At 36.0% G+C, this 14154-nt stretch overlaps 2 protein-coding genes across 4 annotated transcripts in view; one reads left to right on the top strand and one right to left on the bottom strand.

The window, feature by feature from the left end:
* ITGB3BP (integrin subunit beta 3 binding protein) overlaps positions 1–9545 on the bottom strand; it is an 86155-nt gene extending 76610 nt beyond the window's left edge. For all 3 annotated transcript variants that reach the window (XR_610205.3, XM_034966565.3, XM_003809146.5), the window contains exon 1: positions 9420–9545. Coding sequence is in view for 2 of the 3 variants with exons in the window: in XM_034966565.3 (XP_034822456.1) it covers positions 9420–9424 (5 nt within the window). In the remaining variant the exon portion in view is untranslated. The remainder of the gene's footprint in view (positions 1–9419) is intronic.
* Positions 9546–9604: 59 nt separating this feature from the next.
* Positions 9605–14154, top strand: part of EFCAB7 (EF-hand calcium binding domain 7) — a 49332-nt gene continuing 44782 nt past the window's right edge. The window contains exons 1-2 of the mRNA XM_008961324.5: positions 9605–9859; positions 11836–12023. Coding sequence (XP_008959572.4) covers positions 9822–9859; positions 11836–12023 — 226 coding nt within the window. The 5' untranslated portion in view covers positions 9605–9821. The remainder of the gene's footprint in view (positions 9860–11835; positions 12024–14154) is intronic.

Here is a 14154-nt window from a genome sequence, read left to right as displayed (position 1 = left end):
AAAACTATGATTTCATATTGACATCTCCAATGCCAAGTCAAGAAATTTGAAATTCCTCCATCCAAAGGTGAGAAACTGGCTCCCATCATCCACAATACACTTACTCATTTGACCAAGCCTAGAACACATAAAAACTAGTTTCAGAAGTGCTAACACATACTACCATGGAAAGCAAATCTCTTACTCAAGTTCAGTATTTGCCTAATATTTTTAATGTAAAATTTACATATAGCAAGCAGCACAAATATTAAGTGTATAGATGCGAGTTTTAACAAACATGTACTATATCCCTGAAACTCACATCCATATCAAGATATGGAATATTTGAATCATATGAGGAGGGTACCTCAGGCTCCCTCCAAGTCCATAATCTATACCATACACAACTACTTTTCTAATTTTTTCCAGCATAGATTACTTTTGCCTATTCTAGAATTTCATATAAATAGAACTATACAGTATGTACTTGTGTCTATTTTCTCTGCTCAGCATAACTGTGAGATTCACCCAGGTTGTTGCACATCAGTAGATCATTTATTTTTAATTAATATTCTATCTTAATAAACCATTTATTTGTTTTCCTGTTGATGGACACTTGGTTTTAGTTTTTAGCCATTATGAGTAAAGCTTCCAAGAACACCTTTTACAAGTTTTTTTGTTTTGTTTTGTTTTCCTTAGCTATACTGCATTCAGTTTTCTTGGATAAATAAATACCTAGAAGTAGAGGTGCTAGATCATTGGGTAGGTGTATATTTATTTAATTTCATAAGAAACTGCCAAAATGTCTAGCAACATGTTACGGTTCATTTGTGTATCTTCTTTTATTAACTATTGGTTCAAATCTTTGGGCCATTATTTTAATAACATTTTTGTCTTTCTACTGTTGATTAGTAAGAGTTCTTTCTTATCCTAAATACAAATCCTTTGTCTGATATATATCTGTTACATACTTTCTCCCAGTCAGTTGTTTGAAAATTTACTTTTTTTGGCTGGGCATGGTGGCTCACACCTCTAATCCCATCACTTTGGGAGGCCAAGGTGGGCAGACCACAAGGTCAAGAGACTGAGACCATCCTGGTCAACATGGTAAAAGCCCATCTCTCCTAAAAATACAAAAATTAGCTGGGTGTGGTGGTGCACACCTGTAGTCCCAGCTACTCGGGAGGCTGAGACAGGAGAATCACTTGAACCCAGGAGACGGAGGTTGCAGTGAGCCAAGATCGTGCCACTGCACTCCAGCCTGGTGACAGAGCGAGACTCTGTCTCAAAAAAAAAAAAAAAAAAAAACAGAAAATTTACTTTTTTTAACGGTATCTCTTGATGAGCAAAAGTTTAAAAGTTAGATGAAGCGTAATTTATCATTTTTTCTTTTATAATTATTGCTTTCCGCGTCTTGCCTGAAATTTCACCTACTTCAGACTGTAAAAATATTCTCAAATATTTCCCTCCAGAAACTTTCCTTTTTACATTTAGGACTAAAATGTATCTCAAATTAATTTTTGTATGTAATATAAGGTGAAGGTCAAGGTGTTTTGTTTTTTTCCCCACTGGGTATGCCAGCACCACTTGGGAAGAAAATCTTCTGTTATCCCCACTGAGCTGCTTTGGTACCTTTGTGGGTCTATTTCTGGACTTTCTATTCTATTCTATTTACCTATTTCTCTATATGCCCAAACCACATTGAGTTCATTACCAACACTTTATGCCATGTCTAGTTCGTGTACATACTCCAACTTCATTCTTTTTTTTCAAAATTGTTTTGGCTACTGCAAGTCACTTGCCTTTCCATACAAATTTTGAAATCAGTTTTCAATTTCTATAAAATGTTTGCTTGAAGAACTAAAAATAGAACTACCATTCAACGCCAGGCACGATGGTTCACGCCTGTAATCCCAGGACTTTGGGAGGCTGAGGTGGACAGATTACAAGGTCAGGAGTTCAAGACCAGCCTGATCAATATGGTGAAACCCCATCTCTACTAAAAATACAAAAATTAGCCAGGCATGGTGGTGCATGCTTGTAGTCCCAGCTACTCAGGAGGCTGAGACAGGAGAATCACTTGAACTCGGGAGGCGGAGGTTGCAGTGAGCCAAGATCGCACCACTGCACTCCAGTCTGGACAACAGAGCAAGACTCCAACTTAAAAAAAAAAAAAAAAAAAAGAACTACCCAGCAACCACCGCACTACTGGGTATCTATCAAAGGAAAATAAATCATTATATCAAAAAGACAAATGTACTTGTACATTTATTGTAGCACTATTCACAACAGCAAAGTCATGGAATCATCTTGTGTCCATCAATGGATGACTGGATAAAGAAATGTGGTATATATACACCATGGAACAATATGCAGCCATAAAAAAGAATGATACCGTGTTGTTCTGCAACAACATGAATAGAGCTGGAAATCATTATCTTAACTGGAATAACTCAGAAGCAGAAAATTAGGCCAGGCATGGTGGCTCACACCTGTAATCTCAACACTTTGGGAGGCTGAGCTGAGCAGATTGCTTCAGTCCAGAGTGAGCCTGGGAGGCAGAGGTTGTGGTGAGCAAACTGCACCACTGCACTCTAGCCTGGGTGACAGAGCAAGACCATGTCTCAAAAAAAAAAAAAAAAAAAAGAGGAGAGGGGAAGGGAAGCGGAGCGGGGGAAGGTGGGGGAGAAGGCGGGAGGAAGGGAAAAGGAAAGAAAAGAAAGAAAACAAGAGAAAAAAGAGGAAAGGAAAGCAAAGAAAATCAACTGGGTGTGGCAGTGCTCACACCTGTGATCTCAGCATTTTAGGAGGCTAAGGCATGAGGATTGTTTGAGATCAACATGGGCAACACAATGAGACTTTGTCTCTACAAAAAAATTAAAAATTAGGCCAGTGTGGTGGTGTGCACCTGTAGTCCCAGCTACTTGGAAGGCTGAGGCAGGAGGATCACTTGAGCCCAGGAGGTGAAGGTTGCAGTGAGCCATGTTCATGCCACTGCAGTCCAGCCTGGGTGACAGAGTAAGACCTTGTTTCATGAAAAAAAAAAAAGAAAAAAGAAAAAAAAAGAAAAGCAAATACCACATGTTCTCATCTATTAGTGGGAGCTAAACAATGGGTACATATGAACAGACAGAGGGAAATAATAGACACTGAGACTTCAAAAGGAGGAAGTATGGGAGGAAGGTGAGGGTTGAAAAATTATCTTTCGGGTACAATGTAATGTTCACTATTTGTGTGATGGGCACCTACGAGCTCAAACCTCACCATTATGCAATATATCCTTGTAACAAATCTGCACATATACACCCCGAGTCTATAAAAAATAAAAACAAATAAATTAGGTATAAATGATCATACTCAAAAAAAGAAAGTACAAAGAAGGAAAATTAGATTACATGAAAAATGAAATATAAAACAGAAAAGATAAAGATAATACTAAATACTATTATACAAGTTTTCATCCACTTAACTTTTTTTTAAAAAGATCCATTTTAAACAGTAGAAATAAAAAAAGAGCAAAACTTAAAAAGAAATGTTTGTTAGGATTATGACAGGGATTGCATTAAATCTAAACATTGGTGAGAACTAACATTTTAATAACACCACATTTATCATTTAAAAATACTCTCACCAGCATGGCACATGTATATATATGTAACTAACCTGCACATTGTGCACATGTACCCTAAAACTTAAAGTATAATAATAATAAAATAAAAATAAATAAAAAATAAATAAAAAATAAATAAAAATACTCTCATTTATCTTCATCTTTAATTTCTCTAAGGAACATTTTGTAATTTTCACTGTAGAGGTCTTGCATGTCTTATGCTAAATTATTATATGTTTTTATGTAATTATAAATGAAAAATCTTAAACTTCAATTTCCAGGTGTTTATTCCTGAAATATAGAAATATATTGATCTTTGTACACTGATTTTGCGTCCTACATCCTTGCTAAATTGTTCTGAAAATTGTTTTATAGACTTTTTAGGATTTTCTTCATACATGATGTCATTGTTGAATCATTAATTTTACTTTTTCCTTTTTTGTTGTTGTTGTTTTTGTTTGTCTTGAGACAGGGTCATCCAGGCTGGAATGCAAGTGACACAATCACAGCTCACTGCAGCCTTGACTTCCTCAGCTCAAGTGATCCTCCTGCCTCAGCCTCCCAAGTAGCTGGGACTACAGGCACGTAACGTCACACCTTGTTAATTTTCATATTTTTTCGTAGAGACAGCGTTTTGCCATATTGCCCAGGCTAATCTTGAACTACTGGGCTCAAGCAATCTGCCTGTCTCAGCCTCCCAAAGTGATGGGATTACCGGCATGAGCCATTGGGCCTGGCCCCACTTTTTCCTTTTTAACATTATGGGTGTTTTTCTGTGTGTGCTTTTTTGAATAGAGGTGGTGAGAGGGCACATTCTTGCCTTTTTCCTAATCTTAAAAAAGTTTTCGATACTAAATATATTATCTATAGGTTTTTCAAAGAAATGAGAAGTTGCCTCCTATTCCTAGTTTGCTGAGGGTTTTATTTTCTCACGAATGGGTATGTTCTCTGTACAATTAACCAATGAAATCGTCTGGGTCTTTGTGGGAAGATTCTTAGTAACAAATTCTATTTCCTTAATTATGCAGATTTTCTATATCATCTTATGCCATCATGCTAAGTTGTATTTTTCAAGGAATTTGTCAATTTTGTATAAGTTGTCAAGTTTACTGGAATAAAGGCTTTAATGATATTACCTCTTTCAATATCTATAGCATCTTTAGTGGTATTCTGCTCTTTCATTTTGGATATTGATAGTTTATGTTCTCTTTCATCTAAGTACAATTTACCCTTTCATTCTGGATATTGATCATTTGTTTTCTCTCCTGTTAGACTGTTATATCTACCTTTCCCTTTCCCTTTCTTTTCTTTTTTTTTTTTAACTTTCAACTTTGTTGCTTATAGACAGTAAAGAGTTAGGACTTGCTTTAAAAAAAAAATCTAGCCTTATAATATTCTCTACCCTTTTCACTGATGTCTTTACTGCACTTAAACTTGATGTAATTATCTGGTTGGGGCTACCATTTAGATAGTTGTTTTCTATTTGTCCCATCTGTTTTTGTTCCTTTGTTCTTTTTTACCTGCCTTCTTTTGAATTAACATTATTTTTAAATATATCATTTCAATTCCTCTATTTGTTTTTTAGGTATGCCTCTTTGCATTTTCAGAGGTTACTCTGGGGATTACAATATGCCTTTTTAACATACCACAGTCTATCTAGAGTTATAATAATACAGTACTACTTCATGTAAAAGAGAAGAATCTTGCAACATTATAGTCAACTCCCTCTACACTTTGTGCCACTGGTATCACATATATTATGTCTACATATAACCCCATAATAGTGTTTAATTTTTGCTTTAAACATTCTCACCTTTTTAAGAAGTTGCAAGCAAAAAATATATAGATGCTCCTTGACTTACAACAGGATTATGTTACAACAAACCCATTGTAAATTGAAAATGTTAGTTGAAAATGCATTTCACACATTTAACCTACTGAACATCACAGCTTAAACATGTTGAGAACTCTTAAATTAACTTATAGTTGGGTAAATCATCTAACCCAAAATCTCTTTTAAAATAAAGTGTTGAATATCTCATGTAATTTATTGAATATTGTGCTGAAAGTAAAGAAAAGAATGGTTGTATGGGTACTTAAAGTAGTTTCTACTGAATGCATATTGCTTTCACACTATTATGAAGTCAAAAAATTCTAAGTTAAATAGACAGGTGAGAGCCACCACGCTCAGCCAAAAAGGCTCTATTATACCTTCCTCTATTAGACTTTACTGACTTTTACAAGCAGGAAAGAATTGCATTTAAATTTCATATTTTTCTTATATCAAGTACTAAAAATTTCACCAATCTTCTTTTAAAATGCAGGACACTTTATTTATAAAAGAAATTATATAACTTTGAATATCTACTATAATTCAAAGGATGTTTATTTAATGGTTAACTTTTACTTGGCCTGACACATCATTCCACCCACCTACTTCTTTATAATCAACCCACAAAATAAAAATCATTGTACCTGGCAGTAGCATCAAAATGATTACAGCATATAGGCACAGTAAAGATCCAGAATATGTTTATATTCATTTTCCCTTATCTTGGAAAAAATATAGCACATTTTAAAGTTCTCTCAGAAAACTCTCAGACTATAAATACAGCAGCAGAATGGCCTCCACTGTTACTGTTACGAATAGTTTTTCTACAACACTAATGCTATTCCAACTTTATAGCTTTAGTTCAGTCATAGCTTGGAACAGAATAAAGTTAATTCTGGTAGAGAGTATCTTTGGCTGAATTAGCATGATGATGTACACTAATTAGAAAGACTAAGCAAATGGTACTTTTTAAAGGAAGCTTTATAAAGAAAAGGTAGAAGAAGAAAAAAGGTCTAGAATGGGATTTGATTACTTACAGCAAGAGTTACTAAAAAGACATGTATCTGTCTACATAGAATGAAATCTTTCCAAAGTAGCAACTTTATCATTCAATTAATAAATACTTATTGAGCAACTATTTTATCAATGAGGACACTGAGTAACAATCTAAGGAGCACACAGCGGGTTAACAGACTCAAGATTCAAATCCTGGTTTGTCTTACTCCAAAGTCCATGATTTTTCCACTTCAAATCTTTAAAAAGTGAAGGTTTCAACCTAGATAGAGAAATGACTGTGCCACTAATTTCAGAATGTACACAGAAAGAGGAGCAAGATTGGAAGGGAAGATGATTAGCCTAATGAAACCAACAGCAGCATTTATCTAATTCATCTGTTTCCTCCAAAGGATCAAAGAGAAGGCACAGAAAGCTACACTTAGGGAGGACTTAAGATAGGTAATCTCTAAATCCTTTTAAAAAACATTTTAAGTAGTACATACTAAATGAATAAATGTAATACTAATGAATAATGGATACTAATGAAAAAATGTAAGCTGTGCAAGTTATAAAACATTAGAAAATAAGCACCCATAAACTCACCACATAATTTAAGAACTAGATCATTACCAATATGACTGGGTATACATGCATCTATTTGCTTCCCCCAAAAGGCATCTATTAAACTGTATTTATCATTTCTCTGCCTTTTAACAATAATCTTATCATATACATATATAACCATAAGTAGCTTATTTTTGCGTGTTCTTAAGTTTTATAAGGATAACAAATGTAGTCTCATACAAATTGGTTATTTCACTCATTATGTTAAGATTCATCCATCCGCTCTATTGTCACTGAACATTTGCTGTTTCTTATTTATTTTAGATTCATTTGGACCATATATATTTTAACAACTACTCATTGTTGTATTGAAGTTTTTTCCGCTCAAGGTTCTAAGAAATTAGAAAAAAGACAGATCACACCCTCCCATAAGTTATATTACACATTTAGTCTTCCAAATACATACCAAATAGTCACCATTTCAACATCACTTAAAAATGAATCCACCTTCATACGCAACTTGCCAAGATAACTATTTGCACCACTCATTTATGACCTCACCAGTAACCACATTAAAAAAAAAAACACTTAATTTACTAACAATGATGGAGATTCTCTACTAACATGCCATTATGTTTTATGCATTACTTAACTGTTGATTTAGTCTTAAATCACTTTGCTAAAACTTAGAAAATTAGCAAAGTAATTGCTAGTTTCACATATATATTAGCTATATATGTGAGATGTTAACCTCAACTTTAAGGTTGTGTATTTATTACCAGAATATACTTATCTAAAAGCCTAATATAACATCTTGTGTGCGTATGTTAGGAAGACAGTTGTCAAAAAGGTCCACTTTTAGGCCTGACACAGTGGCTAACTCCTATAGTCCCAGCACATTGGGAGGCTGAGGTGGAAGGATCACTTAAGCCCAGGACTTCAAGACCAGGCTGGGCAACACAGGGAGACACTGTCTTTACAAAATAAAAAAATTAGGCATGGTGGCGTGTGGGAGCCCAGGAGGTAGAGGCTGCAGTGAGCTGTGATCACAGCACTGCACTCCAGCCTGGGCAACAGAGCCAGACTCTGCCTCAAAAAAAGAAAAAAAAAGTTCCACTTTTCATAGTTTTTTGGTTCCCCACTCCTATACACAGATACACACAGTTCAGGAGGTATTACCACTTGTTTGGCAAATACACCTCTGTTTTCACTGTATTCTTAGGGATTTTGTGTGTGTGATTGTGTGACATTATCTTTGCAGCTTTGTTTATTTGAGAACTGGATGATTTTTCTAATGCAAGAGTAGGGAGACAAATCTCTTTGCTTAATTCTGGGGAAAGGAAAACCTCCTCAATAATCCATAACTTTTAAGGGCATCAGTAAAACATGCATTTATTGGCAGCTGTGTTGAACACCCTATTAGGTGATGGGTTTCTTTATCTGTAAAGATAATAGCAGCCCCCATCCCCTAAAGTATTTTAGGATTCAATGAAAAAACGTAGATAAATTGATTAACACAGCACCCACATTGTAATTCAAGATTCAATAAATATAGGTTATCATTTCTGTACAGCTTTCCCCTTTCATGTCAATTCCTATTTGATACAAAAATTTCCCCAGCTGTGTTACTTTGCATTTTACTTAATCCTGAAATAAACTAAGGAACAGGTTACACTAGAGGGGGTACCTAAATCAACCTGAGGACAAGGACGGCCAAGGAGAAATTACAGGTGTTTGATATCCACCCCACTCCCCCAACCTTTAACGGCTTTTTTAAGTTTCTATAGGGTAGCAACTATTTTATGCATCTCAATATAGGATGGATGAAGGATATGAAAAACAGATGAATATTATCTAGCACAATGCCTATTCCCACTATGGTCATTCTCAATAATCAGATTATTGGTCATAGATGGGAATTTAGAGATCATGCAGTACAAACTTATTTGTGTAAGTAAAAAAAACGAAGCTCAGGGTCGATAAGTGACTTGCCCAACAGTGAAAGAGTCTTATCTGGAATCCAGGTATCTAGACCCACTCAGTCCATGAGTTCTCCCACGGGTTTACACGAACGCGCCACATTAATGAAGGCAAGGGACTGACAAACTACGAAGGCGTGTTTTTATCTACTCTGTCCCATCCTGTGTGTCAACCTTATTTATGTTATTTCAAGTTAGACATCACCTAAATACAGCCCACAGTTTACGAAATCTGTCAAAAGCATCGTAGAAACAGAAAGCGAAGGAGGACTATCGTATGAGTACCGCTGGAGGAGACGTAGAGTTGAGGGTACCAAGCGAAGAGAACTGTCTGTGGACAGAGGAGACAAGCTCATACTCCGAAAAAATAGGAAAACGAGAAAGGCTATTGGGCCACATAATATCTTCTCTTCTTGCAGAGGGCCCCCAAAACAGCAATACCTGGGGAGGAGATACCTACGGCATTCTGAGATTCGGGAAAGCACCACTGCCGCTGAATAAAACGAACCCAACAACTTCCGAAAACAGAAAATCCGCCAAAGGAAACGCCAAGGCATGAAAAGCGCGCGCTGGACGTTGCGTCAAGCCCACCGCGGCCGGGCGGAAACATCCTCCCCGCGACGAAAGATCCGGGTGTGCGCGAGCAAAGGAGCGGGCGGGGAGTCTAGGCCCAGGACAGCACCTATTTCCTGCTGGTGTAACAGAGCACCTTCTCTCACTACTCTGGCCATACCACCCCCGCGATAGAGGAGCAACACAGCTGTCTCTGTGCGCTCTGGATCAGCGCTTCCTAGATTTCTAGCCGGATCGTTTGGAGAAGGGCTCTGCATCTTATTTCCGGTGGCGGTGAGGTGCAGTTGCCATGGTGATTAGAGAAAGGCCGAGATCTGTCCAGCTGCGGTGAGAGGAACGCTGAATCGCCGAAGAGAATTGGCTGCGCTTCCTTGTTTGTGAGCTAGAATTAGGTAGCAAACAGCTCGCTGTCTCTGTCTCTTCGCTCCCTCTGTCCCTCTCTGTGCAGCTGCTTCTCCTTCCTCTGCTTTGTCTACTTCTCTGTCATAAACATTTGGTCCATGTATGTACCTAAAATGTACATGTAAATGCGGTTTTATTTCCAGAGGAATACAAAAATAGAGAGATGGTGCCCGAGATTACCTGTGACGGTATTTCACTGTGTAGGGACGGTGACTGGATGGCTTTCTGTTTTCACTTGGCCCTGTAGAAGCCTTAGGCGCTTGTTAACAGTTTATTTTTCTTGCTATTGTGTGGCTGGTTATTTATGGAGCCGTTTGCTGCAATGTACTCTCTAGGCCCCTGTCTCAGTCTCGGGCCGGAGTTTTAAGTAAGGGAGGTTTCCAAGCCTGCGGGGGGTGCAATTATATGTTTATTTAAGCTTTAGTTTGGTTTCTCGTCACAGAAAGGAAAAGAATAAAATTCTGGCACATTTCTGCCTTGGGATTTCCATGTGAGGGAGTTGCCTTGTTTGGAAAGAATATTTGAGGACGATCCTAAAATATACTTATATTTTAAAATTGCTTATTGCAAAGTGAAATTCATTCTCCCTTACTTCTTGAAACAGTTTTCTTTCACATTTGTGAGGAGATGCATGCACACATATGTGTTTAGAACTCTGATGCTTAATTATAGTATTACCAATTTGCAGTAACCAGACTGTGACACCACATCCCTGTGGGGTCCTTCTAAATCTGGTGTAATATGAAAGTGTCAGGCAGGCGGCCTGCGTATTATAAATAGGGTACTTCATCCATGATAAGCAATTATTATCTTTCTTTCCCAAGTGTAAATGATCTATATAATTCGAAAAGGTGCAAGTGATTTAGGCCTCCTGAGTAGGAATGCAATGAGTCCTGAAGGGGACCCTACCTGTGTCATCTTATTATTGAACTTGAAATATTCAATTTATTAGGTTGGAGATCTATTTTTAGAAGTCAAAGCTGGGTAGAGTAATATTGGAAGCTGTTAGACCACCAGTAGAATCTAATACCCCATAGTAACCATTGTTCAGTACTATATCCACATTAACAAAGAAGAAACTGTTCGTGAAATACTGCTAGCTGGGTGACATCGCTACCCCTCAATTTCCTCATCTGTAAAACGGACAAAAAAATACCTGACCACTGTAATAGGGATAAGACAAGATGTATGACAGTTCTTTAAGCTCTTATGTACAGAGGTGCTATATAAACCCCAAATATTGTTATAAATAAAGGAACACAGTAAAACTATGATAATGCTATAAGACTTTTAAAATATAGCTATTTGAAATGTGGGGCTGCATTATTGAGATGTTAATGAAATGATCTTGTTGATCCTGCTGTGGAAGATGGGTGTCAACTACCACTCATATCCCGATTCTCATTCTGGAGTTTCTCATTATCTGCAGTTTATTTAGCACTTACTACGTGTCAAGCAGTATTGTATATGCTTCACCTGTATTAACTGATTTGCTCCTCTTAAAAACCTGATGAAGACTGTCATCTGACTTTTGTATTTTGAGAGAATAGATGTGTGCTTTTCCTTTGTTCAGTGATTCTTCTTTTGTATATATCTTTGTTCTTTTGGCTATTATCACATATTTGAACAATTATATATATACATATGTATATATCTAAAATTAGAAATTAACTGCCAAGGGCTTATTCTTGTTTAATATATAATACGTCCATATACAACTATAATATTCGTCTTTTACTTCCACATATAAAACTTTTAATATCTTGATCTTTTCATATATGTTATAAATTTTCTTCTACGTATAAAATCTTGATTCTCCTCCCTGTATTTGAAAGACATGGTGACATTTGTGTTTTAGTGACTCACATTGACAAACACATTTTTAAATTATTTTCCAATAGAATGGCGATCAGTCCACGAAGCGATGCAACTTTCTCCAGTCAGAAGTCAACACGTTCAGAGAGTCCTCGAACAAAGAAATTTCCACTAACTGAAGAGGAAATATTTTATATGAATTGTAGAGCTGCCTACTTAACTGTCTTCAAAAGCAGCTTGGAAAACATTATTTCTAAAGATCAACTTTACTTAGGTAAATTTTTAAAATTTGTAAATCTTTCACCTTTTTGTTGAAAGTTAATAAATAGGTCCGAAAGACTGAAATTAGAATTACCTTGTTGAATCATCCCAGTTTCTTAGTGAAGCTTGAGCAATGGAACTACAGTAAGCTATTATGTCATATTATATAGTTACATATTCTAGGAACTAAAAAATAAAACTTTCAATGTTTATACAAACTAGATGGGTAATTGAAAGCTTCTATCAATTACTACTTGCTTAAGATACTTTTAATTCTCATTTTGGTGCTTTAAGATTTATCATAATAAAATTAAAACACTTTTGGCCTCTTAAGTCACTAGCCTGAATTTGACCCATACTGAGGAAAGTGTAAAGGATGTGTAAAAATGGGTGGAATGTCTGAAAAAGTGAAGTACTGAGAGATAAGTGAACTTTTAAAAGAGAATTGAGTTGGGGTTTTTTTATTTCTTATTTTTATTTTTTGTTTTGTCTTTTATTGCTTCTGTCCTTTATCACATTTAAAAATTCCTCTCATTACAAAGGTCCCCAAAACCACCAAATTTGGTTCTTTCCAGGAGTATCAAATGATTTGGACATCTTTAGTCATAAGAGAGTAGTAAACAACAGTACTAGATAACACTGACTACTCATGTCAGTTTCATCAAGGCTAATAACTTTATGGGTAGAGAAACTGAGTTATTTTGCCAATTTTATAATGAATTTTCTTAAACCAAAACCCTGACATATTTTTGCAGCAGTGTCTTGAGTTTGTATCCAATAAGATCTATCTGAGGAAATGTATTTTGAGGAATACAAGAATTGACAAGATTAAAATTTATTTGATGTCTAAATAAAATACATTATTTGTAAAGTAGTTTAAATGCAAATGCACATGACTGACTTTTAAAGTCATGTTTAATTTTGATTTACATAATTTTAAAATTACTAAAATGCTCTATTTTGAATTTTAAGTATTTGTGTTTAATTCATATACATTAAATGTTTAGGCAGACATCCAATATTTTTTTTTTTTTTTGAGACGGAGTCTTGCTCTGTCTTCCAGGCTGGAGTGCAGTGGCGCGATCTCGATTCACTGCAGCCTCTGCCTCCTGGGTTCCAGCGATTCTCCTGCCTCAGCCTTCTGGGTAGCTGGGATTACAGTTGCACGCCACCATGCCTGGCTAATTTTTGTATTTTTAGTAGAGACGGGGTTTTGCCATGTTGGCCAGGCTTGTCTCAAGCTCCTGACCTCAGGTGATCTGCCTGCCTCGGCCTCCCAAAGTGCTGGCATTATAGGCGTGAGCCACCACGCCTGGCCAATAAATTAAAATTACTTCTACTTTGCCATTATTTCTAAAATATCCGAGTTTTTTTTTTGTTACAGTTTTGAAAATATACTAAGAGAAGGAATCTGCTAAGTTTAAAAGTTTAACATGCCTTCCACTACTATGGCATTTAGTTTGGAATCAATGTGTATGTATTACTAAGGTGCTATCAATCTTATGAAATTATCTGGGAGGATAACTATGCAGTGTTTGTCTCTTCAGTGTTATATACACTTTTGGTTTTAGGGTGGAATACTCTCTTAACGTTGTAATAATTGATTTTAGATAAACTATTTTTTAAAAAGGAGTAACATGAACCAGAGCTGCTGCTTCTTGCTACACCTTTCATCTATATCCTTCTGCCACTTATACATATAACATGTGCATTTCCATTTTAAGGTCAGAGACAGCAGTAGCATTACTATAGCTTTAAGTTCCTTTTTTGTCAATTTATAAATAATACAGGCATTATAGATGCATGTCAGAACTTTAAAGTAAACCCTGGCAAAAGATCCATATCATGGTGTCAAAATTTAAACATCTACAGCTACGTGATATTTTTACTATCATCAAACTTAATCATTAGATCCAGCTAATTCTAAACCTAGAGATTAAAGTTAGTAGGAAATAGATTGTATCAATTTCTTAGCTATGGGGACATCTGCTTACTGAGTACATGTTTTGGCATAATTAATTTTATTCTGAGAAAGTTGTTCTTTTCTAATTACCAGTACATTTTTTAAAACAGTATTGTCTTTGTTACTAAAGATAGCAGCAAGCATATGCTAAGCTACCACTTGTGAGAAAAAGTTACATACC

The sequence above is a fragment of the Pan paniscus genome, chromosome 1 (genome assembly GCF_029289425.2).
Source record: "Pan paniscus chromosome 1, NHGRI_mPanPan1-v2.0_pri, whole genome shotgun sequence".
NCBI lineage: Eukaryota > Metazoa > Chordata > Mammalia > Primates > Hominidae > Pan > Pan paniscus.
The sequence above is the reverse complement of the archived record's forward strand: the minus strand, read 5'-3'. Positions and strand labels throughout refer to the sequence as shown.